The 20,937-nt window shown below is 33.5% G+C and overlaps 1 protein-coding gene across 2 annotated transcripts; it reads right to left on the minus strand.

Annotated features, from left to right (window-relative positions):
- Nucleotides 1-1,110: 1,110 nt before the first annotated feature.
- Nucleotides 1,111-19,833, minus strand: LOC128231591 (coronin-1C-A-like). Of its 2 annotated transcripts, XM_052944610.1 has the most exons (12): nt 19,690-19,833; nt 17,547-17,741; nt 15,712-15,964; nt 13,487-13,662; nt 13,176-13,292; nt 12,769-12,873; nt 12,088-12,233; nt 11,626-11,686; nt 10,070-10,174; nt 9,606-9,890; nt 7,636-7,785; nt 4,670-4,809 (listed from the first exon to the last, which is right to left on the minus strand). In XM_052944610.1, exons 2-11 carry the CDS (start codon nt 17,739-17,741, stop codon nt 7,639-7,641), a joined length of 1,590 nt encoding a protein of 529 aa, XP_052800570.1. In that variant the 5' UTR covers nt 19,690-19,833; the 3' UTR covers nt 4,670-4,809; nt 7,636-7,638. The 2 variants fall into 2 exon arrangements, with proteins under 2 accessions (XP_052800569.1, XP_052800570.1); XM_052944609.1 differs by lacking the exon at nt 7,636-7,785 and having other exon boundaries at nt 1,111-4,809.
- Between the last annotated feature and the right edge of the window lie 1,104 nt (nt 19,834-20,937).

Below are 20,937 nucleotides of genomic sequence, written 5' to 3' on the forward strand. Positions count from 1 at the left end.
ATCTAATTTCACCACAGGTGTGGCTATTGGTATTCCTTGAGGTGAGGATATCATATTTGTGCTGTCGTTTCCCTTTCATTTCTCTCCAAAAAAGGAACATTCGTGTCGTCAATGATTTCACATATCAAAATACATGTACATGTACTTCTTAACGTTTGGCAAATATGTAAAATACCTCATTATTTCGCTACTTAAAGTTATTTCAGAACATTAACTTTCCAAGAAACACTTTCAAAACAAATGATTTTACATTCGTTGGAACTCGCCACATGTTAGTTTTATAGTGTAAACATTATGTTAGTAAACATGAAGAAACGGGTATATAACACGGTAATTAAAGGGAGTGACATTGAGACTGTATAGTGACAGTGTATTCAACTCTGTTGAATTGGCAATCGCCGCGCCATGATACATGAATGATTCTGATACGTCTCACGTTCACTTTGCTTCGATTACAAAAGGTTAGGCAATTCAAACAAATGCGGCTTCCATAAAAACTCTCTCAAATCCGCCCGGAAACAATAGAGTCGCCATGTTTCATAGAGTTCAATACAAAAGTCCGTTTTAAAAATTACATATATTCAAAATTTAATTAGATTTCAATGTTAAATTTTGCATATATCTTAAACAATTCTTAATTCAATTTCATTTTGCTATTCTTTATTTACTATAAATGATGTTTGAATATATCAGACTATGTTCATACCACTTTCACGGAAAGTGATGGCGTCCTTCGGGTATCATTGGTTGTTGGAACTAGGAAACTGACCATTTTCCCCATGGCTATAAGCGCTTTATACTGAACAAATGGGACACAAGCTGGTTCCCACACTATTGGATGCCCTTTTTTAGTCTATTATACCAAGTTGAATTTTGAACTGAAATAAATCTGTTATGTTCTGTTCTATCATTGGCAGATTCGTGCTCTGTATTAAACATATCTGCACTTGTTTGCGGTGAATGCCGATATAAGGGTATTGTTCTTCGCCAGTATAAGGCTGAGAAAAGGCAAAACTGCTAAATGACAAGAGTACTTTCCATTAAGGGCTCTATTTAATAAATCAACCCTGGTGATTAACGAATACTGGTGCTTGACAACAACTGAGAACAGATAGTTATTTATGATTTATTGCAATAGCATGATAGACTGGAAAATACTTTAAATTACAGAAGGCTACTGTTCCAATGTGTCATTCATTCAGTGTATACATGTACAAGTGTATGCTGCAAAGTGAGGATGAATTACAATCAAGGAAAATATTTTTGCATAATTATTATATTGATATAAAATAAGAAAACCAATAAACTATGAGTACTTATAATGATAGATATTGTACATTCATGTAAGTAATCAAAAGATAAGTTGAATATACAATTAAAGAAAAATAATATTATCTGCTACACATTATTCTATATTAAAGTCTAAGTCTGTTCTTTCTTAAAAGTGATCATAACAGTTATATGCATGTTACACAGTAACATGTAACCCAAATCTGTAGAAGTCATGGTAACATGAGCAGGTTGAATACACCACCGTGATGATATACATGTATACATGTAACGTGATTTCAAGTAATGTAGCTTGGTGATTCATGTAGATGTATTTAATTCAGCCGTCGGCAGTAGGCAGTATGAACTCAAACTTAAATATCAATAGGCAAAATAAAACATTGGCTATAAGTTAGTACAAATGGACATTGCATTGCACAAGCACACATAACACATACACAAAGTACAGTTTTTACAAGGAAAAGCCAAGTTTAAAGGCCGCCCCAAATTATTTTTGTTCATCAGTTTTGGATACCAATAGATTTGTAGGCTGGCATAATGAAACATCATTTTTCTCATAAAGTTTTTTAACAGGAATGGGCCAAACCAAAAATACATTAATTTCTATATAACATTAGTATTTAGTGATTAATTGTTAAACAATATCCTCTGAGTTCAATTTCAAACTGGTTTTCAAAGCAATGTTGTTAAAATGTAATACCCTCATATATTGCAACATTACCTCACAAGGCTCCTTTTTATAGTATTGAATCATCATTGTTTTTTGGTAATTTCCAAAATTAAGGTGTGATAATTCGAATGAACAAAACATAGTTTTGGTGAAGTACCAATTAAAAAACTACAAACTAAAAAACTTTGCAAATTATTAATGAAGTAAAAATGTATATAAATACAAATGTATCACATTGTTCTGAACATAATGGAATGTTCATAAACACTTGATTGATTTCATTAAGACAGTATACAATGTTACATAATAATACCTCCACTATAATCAGACCATGCTTAGGGCTATTCCATTTAATCATTCATCCAGCCCAAGGAAGACTCTTTCAAATTAGACTGTTCCCATAAAGAGCATTTTTTTTTTAAACTTGAATCAAAAAAGGAACAGGCCCCTCCCCATATAGAACTGGCCCGCCCCTAGAGAACAGGCCCCTCCCCCTAGAGAATTATGCCTTCCTTGGGTGGTAATGTTTAAATGTAATATCCTTATATTAGTAGGCTCTATTTACTTTATTTTCCTAATCATATTTCTAAGGCAACTCATAGCTATATCATCCACATTCCACAAGTACCACTGACAAAATACAATATGTAAGTACACAAATGTGTCTGAATCAAACTGACTGGTACACTTAAGAAGTAATACAAAAATCAAACACACTCAAGTTCTTTATCATTAAAATTAAAAAAATAGCATCTATGAAATAAATATAACAAAACAAAGTAAAAAAATACCAAAATTAACAGCACAATACAAAAATTCTCACTCTCAAAAAGTTAGCATAAGCACTTAATAATCAAAAAATAAATATGGCTCCTTCTTATATCTAAACAGTGAGTTAGAAACCCAGAGAGCAACCAATGATGCAAGAAGACGAACATGAAGATTCAAAGTTGGTGTTGTTAGCCAAAAGTATCAAACTCTAACATTTTTTTCAAAGAATAAAACCACCTGATATTTCTGTTTTCATTTACAAGGATAACAAATTGCAATCAGTTACTTAAGTTTCTAAAGAAATCTAAACATAGCCAAACTTGTTTTAACGGAAATAACAAAAAAAACACACAAATATATTACAACAAAGATGAGCCCAATGGGAAGACATGACACATTCTGTATAGTAACAAGCACTGGTAATACACTGGCACAATGTCCTCATTGTGTTCATATATACGGAGGCAAAAGCAAGCACACAATTGCAAATATACAGCTTTGATTCTGTGAGACAGGAGTAAATACCATTCTCAAAATAACCAACAGCAATGAACACATATAATGAATGCCAAGATGAAAAGTATTTTCAGTACAAACAAAAAAAGGAGTATTTTTTTTCAATAAGTAGACGACGAGGCAGCACTAGGAAGGGTTCTTCTGTTAAAATGGGGATTTTGGCAACAAGGTGGCTTTGCAATTTAAATTAATTAGGAGCAAATATTGAAAGCTTGTAATGTAACTACTACAAATATGACAGATAACTACAAAGGTAAAAACAAGTACTTAAAAACGTTTTAGCTGTGTGTACCAATCAGAAGTTTCCAAACAGTACTAGTTTAATCTAAGCAAATATGTATAGTACCCAGTCAATTGTAATGCAATTTTTCTTTAAAAAAAAATATACGTGCATAAAATCTCCACTATGTCAAAATTTCCTGAACAAAAGCAAGACCTGATAGAGCACACGCAATAACCAAGGGCCATTTATTTCCAAGCGTGGTCCCTTTACATGGCATCTTGAGATATGTAGTGTACCCATCTGAAACATTGGTGTGTTCAATTAACTTACTACTTGCACTACCATAATCAATATGACACTGATGTGATTAACCTTTCAAGTATTCCAAATTCAGTAAAATTCACGAAGATGATTCATGTAATCATTCTGATTTCTCATCAAATATTTCACAAAACAAAACCTAAAGGACAATATGCCCAACACTATTTGAATTATGTACATGTTCTTGTTTCAACTCGCCTATATATACATAATATTCTGTCCTAATATACATTAAACTTTGTTAAAAAAAGTTGAATCACACCGTGTCTCGAATTAAAGCCAATATTGTAAGAACAATACCTACTTACAAATTGTAGCATATACAGCAACTGAAATGAAATATCTACAAAAACAAATTTCTATCAAAAATATACTATTACTCTTACTGTGATCATGCTTCATTTAAACATCACACAAAATGCACCAATGCACTCATCATTAAAGGGCAGTGAATCGAAATAAAGGTCATTTCAATGAAATAAAAGGCAATTAATTGAAATACGTTAATCCCTTAATCAGCAGAGTAAACATCATCTTATAGCAAACAAAAACATATCATGAAGTGCCATTAATGTCAGAATAGTATAAAATGCAAATATTTCTTACACTCTTAAGTAGTATATGGCCTACATTTCACAATCTCACTTAACAAATAGTAAAACAATATTTTACCTTTACCTAACAGTAAGTACCTCAAAGAAAGTGTTTACAAAATAAAAACCACTGGAAAATTCAATCATTCATAGCTATCATTAGTTTATAATTGTTTATGAGTGAGTTTAAAAAGACAAGGCAGCAGAGTTGCCCCCACTTAAGCTTCTTTGTCCTCCTAGTTGTTGACCTGTTCATCAGGGGATTGTTCGTTGTTCTCAAGGGGCGTGTCATTGTTGCCAGGTGTGTGTTTCCCAGCCTCGCTCTGAACCAGCCTCTCTTCCAGGGCCTCAATCTTCTTGTCCTGCTGTTTGATCACTTTCTTCAGGGCAACAACATCCTGCATCAACTTGGCGGCATCAAAATCCTGCAAATTACAAGCAGTGAGCTAGATGTTTACTATTTACGGGATATTAATAATACACTGTTTTGCATATAATTATGATTACTAAATGACTGTAACTCTGATGTAAAATTGATAACATGCCCTAAACTTAGTTTCTAATCAATCAATTTACAAACTTCTGTAACAGTGACAATATATTTTGAACTTGTATTTTTGATCATTTAACTATCTAAGGTGTTAAATCAAGTGCTTAGCAGGTATCTACATCACCGCTGAAACAAACAACAAAGGAACAAGGTATTTAAATTCTGTTGATATATAAGGCGTTTGTTTGACTATTCAAAGTGTAATAATTGCTTGAAGACTGGCCATCCAAGATGAATAAGATTAACACACATATTGTCTAGATAGGATATTGACATTAATATTGAACTCGAATCAGCAATATTGGAGACATGATCAATCTATTGAAGTAATCAGAAAGTACAAATAGTTATTAAAAAGTTGTGAATAATATTGGTATTCTGCCACTATTGTAGAGTACAAATGAATCAAAATACTTAGTAAAATGATTGCGCAGTTGTTGTCAATTTAACCAATCATTGATGGGCCTATCTATACTCTATAACCAACTTATTTCAAAAGGCCAACATTTGAACAAACATGCTTTAGTGGTTAAATTAGAAACAAAAATGAAGCACAGCAAATCGTATGCTGAATGTTTTGTTGCTGAAAACTTTTCTTACAACTAACTGATGAATGCAATACCTATACAGAACGGTATCAGATGGGAGCTATTGTATCGTTATTGTCACATATTTTAATATACAGGCCGATTTTGTACAATATTTGATTATGTGACTAGCGCCTGTGGTTATTGTAGATTTCTTTTCTCTGAATGTGTGATCAGAATCATATTTCTTTATACACATGAATTTATAACCACACCATACGTTTGTTCTCTACTATCACCATGGAAACGGTTTCAAAAACACATTATATACTGCAAATTAACTATATTAGAATACCCCCTCTCAAGTAAATTTAATGACTACCGGTACTTTTGTTATTTTGTCATCCTGCATTTAGCTTAGGGCTGAGAAGGAAAAAAAAATACTACAGAGATACTGTACTGAAGAGATACTGTACAGGAGAACTGGACAGATACTATACCAAAGTACTGTAGAAATTATGCAATAAAGTACTTCGAGATACTGTACCAAAATACTGTACTTACAAACTAGATGGATACAGTACTAAAATACTGGAGATACCATATACTGTACTGAGGTACTGATTAAATACAGTAAATAAGTACTGGAGAGAAACTACACCAAATTACTAGAGTGATACAGTACTAAAGTACTGGAGAGATACTGTATTTAATTACTGAAGAGACACTGTACTTAAGCACTGGAGAGATATTGTATTTAATTACTTAAGAGATACCCTATTGAATAACTGAAGAGATACTGTACTAAAGTACTGGTGAGATACCATACTAAAGTACTTGAGAGATACTGCATTAAATTACTGGGAAGATACAGTACTAAAGTACTGGAGATATACTGTACGTCTAATGAAGAACCTACTGCAGAAATATCAGAAGCTAGTCAATGTATAAAGCTCCCTGTTAGTAACATGATAAAACCTTTGTTAGTATATAATACTCGCAGACACTACTGTGTGACTAGTTGACAGCACCACCACTTTAACAATGAAAGCATGCAACCACAAACATGAAGCTACACCAGCAGTTCAAATAAAAGTCATAGTGTGACACTTCTATAAAATAACAAAGAAGTTGTCATGAGTTAACATCACAACATATAAATTATACATACTCTTACAAATAAATCACACCAACAGAACAAGTGGGTTGGGCTACAAGTGATAACAACATTAGTTTCAGCCCTTCCTGGAAGTTACTGTAATGTCAATGGGGTATACATTAAAGAATAAAAACGCAGGTAAAAAAAAGCAGTGTAAATTTGAAACATAACTTAATAACTGAATTAAAAAGAGAAAATTCAACTAATATCCCAGACCAATTAGTGTTTAATGGCAATAATCAAACAAAGCTCTTGGTCACCTTTATATACCTTTGAACTTCAGCAAAATGCCTGTTTTTATCATTTGTTTCATTTTTTAATCTATACATGGGAATCCTTTGAAAAAGTAGCAGGTGTATATACGGTATGGTATCTGGTACTTTAAAAGAAATAGTGATCTTAATCCTCTGTTCCTTGCTACAATCCAGATTGTCATAAAGAAAACTTATATGAAGATGTGCTTAAAAATTATTGCAAGTAAGCGTTTCAAATTCTTCCATGGTGGATACTAGACATTCTGCCGCACTGAAAATAATACTTCGGAACAATCATCTTTTAATCTTGATGGAAATCAATCGATTATGGTTAATTGAACAATTAGGTTTTTTAAAAAATTAATGAAAGATTTACTGTAAATAAGACCCAGGAAAGTCTCAACTGGAAATACTTACATGTAAATATAATAAGCCATTACATCATAACATCATTATGAATGAACTTTATTAAGATATCACTAAACTCTTTCAAGCAAGAGCCAATCTACAGTGATACTAAAGTAACCCCGTGTAAGTAGCAAACTATGCAAGAAGCTGATTCTTTGAACATCTACAAGAAGTTTCTAAACATGGAACAGAAACTAAAGCAATGGATAAGATATTAATTATTAGAAAATAAAAAGCAGATTCCCTAGATTTATAGACAAATATTTAGAAACTTCTCAAAAGAGTGGGTTAGGAAACCAAAACAAAATAACAAAAACGCCACCAAAACTACAAAGGTGGGAGGTGTGTAATACATTTTAGGCTGCTTCTCCGTCTTCCTCCTCAGACGTATTTGCCTCAAACCCGGCAACTTTATCCTCTAAAGTTTTGATACGGCGCTCATGAGCTTTCACTATAAGCTTCAGCTTTCGAATATCATCCTGCAGAGCCTGAGCATCAAAATCCTACATAGAAAACACAGGAGGTTGAGTGTTTCAGTGGGTTGAACAGTTTGGCAGTACATGGCTATAGTACTTGGAGATATATGCATTCAAAAGGCTGGTTCAACTTGATAGCATGAGATGCATTGCATTCCATAAAACATAGGTTAACAAACATTGGTTTAGCGATAGAGCAGGAATGCTTTACTGTTCATGGACTTATGATGCCTTCATTGTTAAACAACAACGTGACTTCGCTTTCGCAACTGAATAAAAAAATCCTATAGCAAATGGATGCAAAGCTTGTTGGTTATTCAAAGTCATTACTGGTAAAAAGTAAATAAATGAAAAACAATGAGGAAGAGTTATAAATTGGAAGTTTTGTCATAGTGAACATATGTTCAAAGTTTCATGTTCATTTTTAAATCAACTTTTAAATTATTGCCACTTACATCAGGACATACTAGACACCAAAATTATGACAATATGTAGATTTTTTATTAAAACACCTGAGCTACAAATAAACACATTGAAAGCTAGTGTGATACTGACTTGGAGAATACACGGGAGAACCAAATTATTGTTGAACAAATGCACATCTTTACAGAACAAAATCAAAAACAGAAAATAATGATTATTCACACTGAACAGAAACCGTTTGTTAAACCAGCCTTTTAGAGATTAACATTCAACAGAATAATACACACAACTCCTTACTGTGGTTTACATGTTATATAGTAAACTTTTAATTTAAAAAAAAAAAAAAAAAAAAACACTAGTAAATAAGTATTTTTGAAGTACTATTAGGATCAATTTAGAAAATTGTGACGGTGTTGTGTACATCATTGTTTATAATATTGTTAAACAGTTACTAATATCCATCATTGGCAACCAAGGTACTTTCTTCCGTTACACTTCATACATACAATGGGACAATTGACTGACAAAATCTCGTTTTAATGAATATACATGAGGCAGGAGAGACAACTCTTCTTCCAATGAATTCGCATGTTACACTCAAATATTGTTCGATTACTGTACTGCGTCGTAGCCTCCGTGGGCGTGTGGTTTTGACTACGACCAAATATTGTACTGAGATGGGGAACCCGGTTCAACTGTGGAATTCGCCACAACATTTTTTAACCATAAAGCATCTGGTACTTTGCGGAACCAATGAAACTGCCTCACTAATTATTCATGATTACAAGATTTTCCTAGCCAAATTGCCCACGGTACACAATGAAGCATAGCGTAGTGTGTATTAAGGGTATCCAACGATGCTATTATCAGACATATACATTTAATGTTACACTAGAAACCACATTTTGAGAATATATGTTTTTACACAATAAAATAATAACCACAGAACTGACATTAATGAGCTTTCACTAAATTTATATTGAGAATAAAAGAAATACTGAGAAATAAATACATATTTACATTAAGATCTATGGATTATTGAAAAAGATTACAGATAAAACCAGAACACATTTTATCAACAAACTATACTAATGAGTTTCACAGCTACATGTATTTCATTGGACTGTTCCGATTTATTGATTTAAGCTGCAACTTAAAAAAATCTTACTTTCAAATAACTTATAAATTCATTTATTTGATATTGTTTTAAGAACAAAAACCACAAGGTATATTTTCTGTTAGCTATAGGTAAAAATGTATACATATCCATGCACTGTAAAGGAGTTTAAACTTAAGTAAATTTAAATAAAATTTAGAAAACAATTTTGTAAAGACCTTTTCTAGATGCCCAGATTAAGGAAAATGATTTATTAAGTTACAACTTAAATCTTTCAATTAAACAAAGACCATTCATGTAAACATACCGCTGGGAGGGTGGGGCCTGCTGGCTGTGGGGGTGTGGCTGGCTGCTGTACTGGTGCTGGTGCCGGTGCCGAGGCAGCAGCGGGGACATGGGCAGGGGCAGTTGCCTTGGGCGTCTCAACAGCTCCGTTTGCCGCGACTGACGGTGCAGGTTTTGCAGGCTGGGATTGCGGAGCTGCTTTGCCGCCCAGTTTAGGTTTGGCTTTTGGAACATTGGGATCCAATACATTCTTTTTCACTAAAATCTTTTCCTTTTTAGAAGAAATGTAACCTGACCTCAATGAAATCTGAAATATAAGTAAACAGCACAAAACTGAAGGAGTTATACATTAATTTCTCTAGTTTAGCAGGAAATCAGACAAAATATTTCAAAATGAATAAAAATGCAAACAATACATAAATGAACACGCTGATGAGAAGTGAGCGTGTTAAGGTGACAGGATGTATAAGTGTTATATATGCATACCAGTAAGGGACTGGAATCCTTATTTCCCTCCATGAACTCTTCACAAGTGAGAGTTGCAGTGTCTGATGGTGTGTCTGGGTACAGGTCGTCTTGGAACAAGTCAGACTGAAAAACACATGCTCACTTACAATGTCTTTTCCACTCCACAAAATAAGTCTTTTGGATAAACAAGTCTGATTCATTTCAAAGTGCGTGCCATAAAAAGAAAAATCATCACACCGTGCTTTATAAAATTGAGAATTTGAGTATGCAGGGAAAGCATTTTACAAATGCAGGGATTGCAGGCCTGTGCTTATTAAGACCACTAATTTCATATGCATACATTTTTGCTGATCACATAAATGGGGGAAAACTTAACAAGAGGGCCTTGATGACCCTAAATGGCTCACCTGAGTGAAATTTTTAAAACTGTTTTTTTATGACAAAGAATGAGTTTGATGGTTTGTTTATGGCAATGCAATTTTGGATTAAACTATCAATAATGAATAAGTATTGTCAAATGCTGTAGTGGCTGTGTTGTTATTATATTTTGATTTTACCAATTGACACGGCTTGAACATACAGCTATAGTTGAAGATTCAAATAATTTTAAGTGAGAAGAGTAGTCTTAGTGGAAATAAACATTGATTAAAAAAATTAGCAGGGGTTTCCATGTATATTATTTTTATCTAACATCTATAAATTACAACATTCAAGGTAATTGAAAAACATGATTTCCCTATATATAGGTATGTTATTTGAAACTTGTGATTCATGGGGCCGGACCAGTTTTTACCCAAGGGGCATAATTTGAACTTACTTGATAGGTGACCACTAGACAATTTAACAAATCATGTATTTAAGCTCTAGGCCACACAGTATTTGCTAAGTTTTTCCTTTTGGTTGCCATGACAACCTGAGTTCTGCATGAAATTAATTTCTTTGAACAAATTAAAAGGGTACCACCCTAGGAACATTGTCGACGCTGGACACCGGACATAGACTGATCAACATAGCTCACCTTGAGCACTTCATGCCCAGGTGAGCTTAAGACTGGCTATTTGCTGAATACCAGAATTGTTAATAATAAATATTTTCCTAACCTTTTGCTTAGCTTTGGTAAAAAACTAGTCATTCACTAGGAAATGAAACAAGGGAAGTATAGAAACTCCACAAAAAAGAAATGAGTTCACAGTGTTAATGTGTACAGTCTGTATGTTCTTGTTAGGCTGAAAGTCAGCATTCATTGACAAATGACAAAGACATGATATTGTAATTAGCGATTTATCAATCAGTTCTACTTACTATTCTTAACATCCTTTAAGCATCTTTTAACATTTTTTTGCGCTAAACACATCGGCAACAACGATTATTGCTAGACAACATTATTGTACTGATAAGTGAACAATGACCTTGTTCTTACTATTAGCAATAAATTCTGGAATTTTAGTTCATTAATTCCACTTTTTGAAAAGTTTTTTTTAGCTGAAACATTCTTTCAAATCAGGTTAACCTAAAAACTTGCACTTCATTTCTACTACTAGAATGTAGAATGCTGAATGGGAAAAAAAGGTTACCTTTCTTGGCACTGTCATTGGAATGACTTCACACACACCATTGTTTAACAACTTGTAAAATCTGAAAGAGGTGAAATCAGCATTATCAATTATAACATTAAGACATAATGTGTATTGATGCTTCAATATGGTGTCTAGATATTGGGTCTTTTACACATTGAAATTCAATTTTTTAACTTTGCAATTATGGCTAATACCGGGAACATACCATTATATATTGGTCCAATATTGTTTAATACATCTCACTATCATGATATCCCTTGTTTTATTACATAAAATTACACCAAACAAATGAACAAACTTTAAACAACTGATACATTACTATAGGTATATGAATGTATATGAACATTATGCACAACTATGGGAGCGGACTGACCAGGATTGCTGCTTGTTCAGAACCTGAATATGTTTCAAGATTCAGGCTCAAAGTCCAAAGTTGATAAATGATGACAGTGAACCTACCTGGCAATTTCACAGCTGTTGACATTGAGGCCACGCTTGGGCATGTAGCCAATGCCTCTCTGGGCATCCTTTGACTGGAACAGGTTCAAGTAGTGGACGAATGGGGCCTCATCCGTCACCTCATAGTAACGGATTATACTGTCTCCCTAGCAACCATGTAAAGAATGTTGTATTTATTCATATAGGCTATTGCTATGTAATCAAATGCTAACAAAATAATGAGTCATTGCCTTTCAATCAATTAAAGATACAATAAATTACCATTATAAAATTCATCCAGATACCATCCACGCATCTCTGTAATTTTTATCAATTAATGGGCCAACTGTTCAGAACATAGGCCATTGTTAATCTTAACTGATCTTGGCGTTTAGAGGATACACTTGTGATCTGCTGTAGTTTTACCAATATTTGAGACAACTGTTTTGGCTGTACCATATTTAATATGACATGTGAAAACATCAATCTCAAATATTTCACATTTAAAAGTTACAAAAAAGTTGTAATCACACTGTAAACTGAAACAAAGTTCTTAACAATCCGACCTATAGCTATCATAGAATCCAAATCAGTAACCAGTGTTGGTATTAAGAATCGTTTTGCTAAAACTGTTCTATTAAGACATATAAAAAGCAGTTAGCTTAAATAACAGTTAAAGGGAGGCAACCTTTGCAAGCATACCTTTCCACAGAGGAAGACCATCCCTGTGTCTGAATCATAGAAAGGGAATATAACCCCGTTACTGTTGTCTATCATCTCTATCGTCATCGGAGAGGACATGTTGTTCTACATGAAGCAGTATAAAAACATTTAGTGCAACACTTAGTTTATGGAATTATGCATAATCAGACTGTATTAACGGTAATGAATACTATTTTACATCAATAAGGTAACCTTTTTGTCAGTGTCAAATCTATATCTAATTTTTAAGTATTACTTAAAGAAATTTGATTAAATATGGGTTTTTTTCTGTATGAATAAGAACTTATCCTCAAAATTAACTTCTTGATTATAACTCCGCCTTCAAAACAGTGAGTGGTTTGATAAACTCCTGTGGGAAAACAGGATGTGTCTGATTGAGTACTTACGACATCCCAGCAGGCATACTGTCTCTCACTCATCCTAGAGAAGCCAGTTGTGAAGATTTTCTCATCCTTAAGGTATGCACACTGTGCAGGCTTCGACCCATCATGAACTTTGTGCTCCTGCAATGTTCACAGTTTCACAAACCATCTTATCCCAGACATCTGTATTGAGGTGTGGTATTTCAAATTATTTCAGCAGAATAGTAGTAATATATACTAAGACTAGAAATTGTAACTTCCATATGATGTGTTATATAGTACAAACAAATCAATATTGTCTAAAATTAAATAATAGTTGAAAATGTTTCACTAACCACAATGGTGTCTCCACTCCTGGTCTCAAATACTCGCAACATTTTGTCCTTACAGGTGGTAGCAAACCGAGTGCCATCATAGTTAAAGGACATACTGAGGACAACGTCCGGAGTCTCAATCTCCAGAATCGCTTCTCCTGTCCCACAGTTCCACAGGAACATCTTGTTGTCAGCACCTGTTGTTATTCAAGGTGAGATCACATGATCAAACATACATGTATGTATATAATAGTGTATATTCTCCACATGCAACAGAAAAATGAAAGTTTCTGAAGTGAGGACACAGTCCAAACGAGACCTTTAATTTTCTGTAGTTTTAACTATATACTATCATGTTTATTGGATGCAATTAAATGTGGACCATTAAGTTTGAAATTTTATTCAAATGTCTGTGTCAATGCATGCTTCTGGGCCAACAACTCAGAAAGATAATTTTCAATAATAGATTTTTTGATTCCTAATAGCTACCCGGTAAGTCTGGCTTCCTGATTACAGAGAACATTTCATTTCAATTACATTTAATGTAAAAAGAGAGAGATAAAACTGAAACTTTATCAATCAAACTTTATCAATCAATTTGTTTTACAAAAACAAGTCATCAACGAAGCCTTCTTAAGGATATAAACGTGTGAAAAATTAAATAATCCTCAATTCTCATAGGTCTACAATTAAGTGCATACGGTACACTAAATTCCAAGAAGGATGTTTTCTAGAAAGATATAGAGGATATTTGTTTATTTCAGTGTAAGATCGTATTTTATTTCACGAGTGTCATAGAAAAACATATTTTCACGAGTGAAATTAAATACGATCTTACACTGAAATAAACAAATTTTCTGTTTCTTTTATGCTTATTTTCGGAGTTTTATTTATTTCTGAATTACCCCCTTTTTGAAAAGGGTGGGCTTTATGCCGCTACCCGTGGGGCGCCCCTCATGCATAATTATAGCTGTCAACTTTTCTACTTTCGGTTTGCTGAGAAATAGTTCTCTGCTATTCATTCTTATAGCTTAATATTCGCTCGTTTTTTATTGCAAAGCTTTATGAACAGTAAAAAAATGAAGTATTATTAGTGCACAAATGTTCCAAAAAATAATGAAAACACTTTATTTTAACCAAATTACTACGCCGCTATTTATGGAATGAAAATTTGGAAGGTCAAATATGTTAGCAAAACAAATGTGGATACTCATTGGATTTTAACTATTCTTCTTAGTTTAAGACTGCATATACGCGTGTTTTTATAGTAAGTTAATATTCAGTCATCTTACAGACCAGTCTGTTTCGCTTTAAAATGTTTGTTTTCCACAAGAGTAAATGCCACACTAGTTTGTTGACACATTTTGAGATGTGGGTGGGGTAAAAAATATCGGATCTATCTGTATATTGTTGTGTGAATTCTCCAGGAAGCTCATTTTACGTACTACAACGGTTAACAGTTCAAAATACATTTGAACGATGCTATAAAATTTTATTTATGTTCGAACAGTTGCTTTTGTCTGTAATTTGGTTGGAATGAAAGCAAATGTTCGAACATTCAGCTTCAAAGATCAGTAAAATGTTTGATAAACGGGATAACAGGTAATAAACGGTAAGTTGTTAGTTTCCAATTATATATTTATTTAAATTTATAAAATATTTCTTTATTTTTTTAACATTTTTTGACATAATTTACTGAAGTCCAGTGTTCTGTTTTGACCAAGGCAAGTACATGTAATAACAAAGGATTTTAAAAGTAGTTCTGAAAATTGATATTTTCACTCATTATTTTGCAGTGAAAATATCAAATTGATATTTTCACTGTTGTTATTTCACTGTTAAACCCCCATATTTCATCGTAAAGCATGAAAGAAATAACTCTCACTCATGGTATAGAGGATCTCAAATCAGGGGTTATTTTGTATCAGATTTAGTAAAGGAGTTCAATTTAAAACGATAAAAATAAGCGGCTGCTGGATTACAAGATGGATTTTTGTCATTTTGACGGATGTGAACATGGTTATTACCTACAATTATTCAGGGGTCAGAACCAGTCATCAGACAATGAAATTTAAACTACAAGCCTGTGAGTGTATCCCTAATGTTTGGCTTTAAAAATTGCAACAGGCCAAAAACTATACTTTAACAAGCCCTGTAAAAATTTACCAGTGCCTTCATTGCAAACTTGTGCAAATTTGAACTAAATTTTTATTGTTTAATTGAGTAGTTTCAATCCCTGAACTTACCAGCCGAGAGGAGGAGGTTGAGCGCAGTTGGGTGCCACTCTATCCTCGTCACTCTGCGTATATGGGCCTCCAGGTCAACAATAGGCTCTGTCAGGTTTTCAAGGACTCCTTCATCTGGAATCTGCCACACCTTGATTGTGGCATCATCTGAGGCGCTGGCAATTACATCATCATTGTGTGGGCACCACTTAATGTCTAGAACTGGCCCCTTGTGGCCAACGACCATTGGGTGGTCGCGCTCTACACGACCTGTCTGTTATCATAAAAAAATTGAACTGCATTAAATACCTGGCACATGTATGCATATTTTATATTTTGACCAAGCCTATTATATCCAATGTGGAGAATATTTTGTTCTATTTGAGAATTAAATGTACAATAAATGTCAAGTTTAGCCTCAGAAATAATCTGCTAATAATTTCCATTTCTGACTGTACCATTCTTGCACAGATAGGCAGCATTAGGAAATATACATAATTCATGATCATAACACAATAATCACCAACCCTTCTGAGGTCTTGTGATTTTGCATTATGAATTTCATTTTTGCAGATATCATAACAAACATACATAATACCACAAATGTCAATGCATTGAAATATATAGAGACTGGAAATAATTCAAAACATGGCATGGCATACTTGTACATTTTTTATGCCCTAAAAAACCTTTAAAACTCCTTATGAAAATCACAATACACAGCTTAAACATTTTGAAAAGACCTGCATCCTTAAAAAATCTTAATACACCTCATCATGAAATATATATAAGTGTGTAAGACTGACTTCTATTATGTTTAACTTTTCAATAACTGTAGTTAGTTTGTAATAACCTATTTCAAGTGGTCTTAAGTGACTCTAAACATCTAAGACAGAAAAACGACAACACTTATAAAGGGTTGTTTCATTGTATTAATGAGAAAAGTCAAAGGTCAGATACTTTACAATGTAACTACAAGTATACCGGTACATGTACCATATTAAGAGAATGAAGTACTATTATGATCAGAAGAAATCAGTTTTTTAAAACAGAAATAAAAACTGAAACATGCACAACTTAATCCACTAATTCATATAAATAAAATGAGTGTTTTGTTTACTGATAAAAATTATTATCACTGTTATTTACTTGAGTAAACTACACTTAAACTGAGATTATTTAACTGGTATATCAGATAACTTTTATCTCCTTCATCATCTCGAAAATTAGAGGAAATAAGACCAGGATTTACATTTAAGGGGAAATTATAGTTATGGCTGATATAATCACTTTAGTTTGGACTTTAGAAATCAAAGGGGAAGTTAAAAGAAATAACTGTGGGACTTGCTATTGTTTGATGAATGAAATTCAAATGAACTGTAGTACATGAATGCAAAAGATATTAAACAGACATGGTATTGATGGATATTTATTATTCGATACATGAAACAGTTACCATCATATATGTCCAGTCCAAAGAATTCCAGTACAATATTTTTTGACCCCTTCAGGCATTCCTTAGACTTGTCAATATCAACTGAGTTGAATATGGTAGTTCCCCAAAAAAGTTCCTATTTCCTTATTTTTGTAAGATTTTAAGACTTACAATGCATACATGCCAATTGTTTTCGTTAATTTTTAGCATGGGTACCAGGTTTCTATCTGTTAATACCTTAATGTTGTTTTTACACCATTCTGCCCACCAGTCAGCTGATGAGGATACCAAGCATCATGATTATAGTGACAATTATCTAACTCTTTGAGAAAAGAAAAAGAAGAGCTATGAAGATAAATTAATTATCAAACAACGAACCTTGTGTTAATTTATTAAGTTATTCAACTGTAAATTAACTCACCCTCTCTATTGGAAGCACAAGAAATGCTCCTCCTCCTGCAGCTTCTGTTACTATACCAACATATTTAGGATTCACTGCACAGAACAGGGACTCTATGGAGCTTTTTGAAATCCTTATATTGTCAAAGCATTGGTCCCTTTTCAATGGCTGACCAAACACATGCCGAAATTTACTCTGTCTCATTTTAAACGCCATCTGCAAACAAAATACAGACAGTGCATGTTACATATTTGGTAATTCATTTACGGTAAATTGTAATGGAATATGAACATAATGCCAATGGAAAACAGTTGGACTAACTTTTCACCTCCTCGCTATCATATCTGATTCATATTCCGTTTGAATCTTAGTCTCTTCCTTAATTGGATTTTAAGAGTTTAAACAATTTTAAAGATTGTCAGCACCAATGCATTTAAATAATCTACTTCAAGTAGGTACATGTAATAGGTATCAGACTGATGACCTGTGAGTTGTGACTACGCCTCAACACACAACAGCAATGATAACTTAAATATCTGCTACACAATCTAGCCATTTATGTTGCCCATACCAGGTCTTTTTGCACAGGAATCCATCAGACTTATATACACTTTTTTTTAAATTGCCACATAAACAAGGAGTCTGGGACAGGAAATGATAAATATATATTTATACAAAGCGGCAAAAACGAGAGCAAAGTTGAGGAAAGATAGCAAATGTATTAAAAATAGCATTGATTACTATTTCTTCTCTTTGCATGAAATGGGAGGTTTATATCTTCCCAAGCCCTAAAAGCTGGAAACTGGGCTAAAATTTAGGACGTCCTTTACAGCTGAACCCTATTTAGGTATATCATGAAATTGTCATGTCTGCCTTGAACATGGTTGCTGTTCGGCTAGCTTTTTAATAACACTGTCCACCTATGGAACAAGAGTTACAAGAATCAATAATCTGTCCTCAGAAAGACTTTCAACCTCACTTTAATGGTGTGATGAGAAATTTGATAACACCCAATGGTACAGTTCTAGAAACCTGGATAGGCTATAACAGTCTCGTTTAAGGAGTTTGTGTGATCTTATGTTGGCGAGTGCCATTTGCTTAAAAGCCTTGTTGTTTGGATAGAAGTTAACCCATGCTGCTGCTGTGTCAGCCAGCCAAACTAAATGTCATGTGTTCAATCCCACAGCTGAGACACACTTAGTCTAAAATTATAGGCGTGTTATACAGGATTCTTCCAATCCCTAACGTCTAAACGTGTTTGTGCAAAAACCGGGGGTGTTTTGAAAAATATTGAAATTGTATTTAGTGAAGTATTTTATGGTTTAAATTGATCATAAAGGTTTATATATACATATTTTCCCATGTAAGTAAAAAGTTATTTTTCACAAAACAAGCATTTAATGCATTAAAACACATTATTTACCTTTCCAATAAAACGAAAGTTGACTGACACAGACAACAATTATGCCAAGCGGACCCAATCGTAATAACTCGGCCATCTCCGACAAGCTTCAAGATAGACCTCGTAAATACAATCGTAACAACTCGGCCATGGCCGAAATATTCCAATTGTTTAAAAATTGTGCCCTGAAGCCTTGCAGGTGCCCTTCATGTGTATATCGCTATGTTTTGACAGCAAGAAATGAAAAAAAAATGTCAAACTCATAATTCTTCGTAGGATATGACATTTTTATGGATGGAACAACTGATATAACATAACATAATCTGGTAATATTTCTTGTTTTTATGATATTTTTTAGATGTTAAATGCTTTAAACCGGAATCCCGATCGGAATAACTACCCACTTTTGATACTAAACAATTTGTACGTGAAGGATTTGCCATATCAAAAAAAGTAAAAAATCTGTAAACGTACAATTATTTGGACTAGGACACACTCATCACTGACACCTCATTGGCAGTGTATACATACCCATACAATTAGTGTTTGATGCATTGATAGGAGTTCGATAAAAAGTTTGAAATATATCAGTTTAAAATCAAACATTAATGACGTCTTCTCTTTCACAAATTACATTTCTGTTCAGAAAAAGAAGTTTGCGGAAGCGAACGACGAAATGTCAACAAAATTGAATAATACAAATTGTGGATCTGGTGACAATACAAGAAAAGAAATCGCACCGGAAACAATTCAGTAGATTACCTTTTGATAATTTGTTATGCTCCCGAGGAAAGAAAGGGTCGGGAAGGGTAAAACAGTTAAAACGCCCTCCTTTTCTTATGAAGTTTCAAGCAGGAACAGTACAAAGATTGCACATGCGCCGTTGATTACTCACAGTTGGTTCCCTTCTTGCATATCTATTAAAAAAACGCTGGGCACCAGTAGTCGGGAAGTGGGACACCATAAAAGGTATTGAAAAATGTTCATAGGTTCCGTAGTTTATTTTCTAAAGACGGTGACATCAGGGGTTCAATTAATTACAGAATGTTTAGAAAATAGTATTGCTCGGCTCAAAAAACATTCTTTATGAGCTCCTCTTATTAAATTGAGTACGATGTTTTCAAGAAGGGAAGTAACTGGTGTATTTTATCAATTTGGAAATACAGAGTTATTGCACTTGAATGTATAAAAAAATCCTATGCCTGGCTGATTCAAAATAAAATGAAATTTAGTCATGTTATTTTTAACTCTTAAAGAAGGTTCACAGAATGTTGAGCTGAAACAGATTACTGCGGCCCTGTAAATGCATGGTTCCCCTTGTTCATGTTTTGTCTTAGTTCTGGCTTCCATATAACTTTCAATCAAATCAAATCAAATTTTATTTTCAGTCGGTATGACATAACAGAGAAAAACATTAGCTATGAATAGCTATTGACCGATTTTTAAAGTTTAATGTTGATATTATTTTTTTTATGTTTACTACACATTAACACGTCCCAAAAGGTAATATGTAACATGTTCGCTGAAGTTCTTTAGCTAGTTTTGTCTGATTTGGCAGTTCCAATGAAATTCATTATTCATCAACGTCACTTACTGATAGACATCACAAACCTATGATTTATAGGTATGTGTCCATTAAATGATTTTTATATAGTTCATGATATTACCTTGACATGATATACATAAGTTGGCCACTCAAGTAAAGAAATAGAGTAGAAATCAGTACTGGTGTCCTTTTTGTAAGGCCATGAGATAGTACCTTTTGTGGGGATCGAATCAATTACCTCCTATGTGAGAGGCATTCTCCTACACCACTAGTCAACTCTCATCCACAATTGCTTATTGACAAGAGGTATTTGTAGAACATTGTGCCCCTTAATGAGCAGTGCTTATAAGACAGCATTATGGTGTTTCCAAAGAAATGAATCATTTTTAGCAATCATACTGACCTTTGACCCACAAAACAATAGGGGTCTAATATTTATCAAGTACAACCTATCACTGAAGTGT

The sequence above is a fragment of the Mya arenaria genome, chromosome 4, assembly GCF_026914265.1.
Source record: "Mya arenaria isolate MELC-2E11 chromosome 4, ASM2691426v1".
NCBI lineage: Eukaryota > Metazoa > Mollusca > Bivalvia > Myida > Myidae > Mya > Mya arenaria.

Coding starts and splice junctions, on each gene's coding strand:
- LOC128231591 (XM_052944609.1), bottom strand. CDS start 17,741: ATGGCGTTTAAAATGAGACAGAGTAAATTTCGGCATGTGTTTGGTCAG. Junction 15,965..17,546: donor TTGTGCTTCCAATAGAGAGG/GTGAGTTAATTT, acceptor TTATGATAACAG/ACAGGTCGTGTAGAGCGCGA. Junction 12,874..13,175: donor AGTATGCCTGCTGGGATGTC/GTAAGTACTCAA, acceptor TGCTTCATGTAG/AACAACATGTCCTCTCCGAT.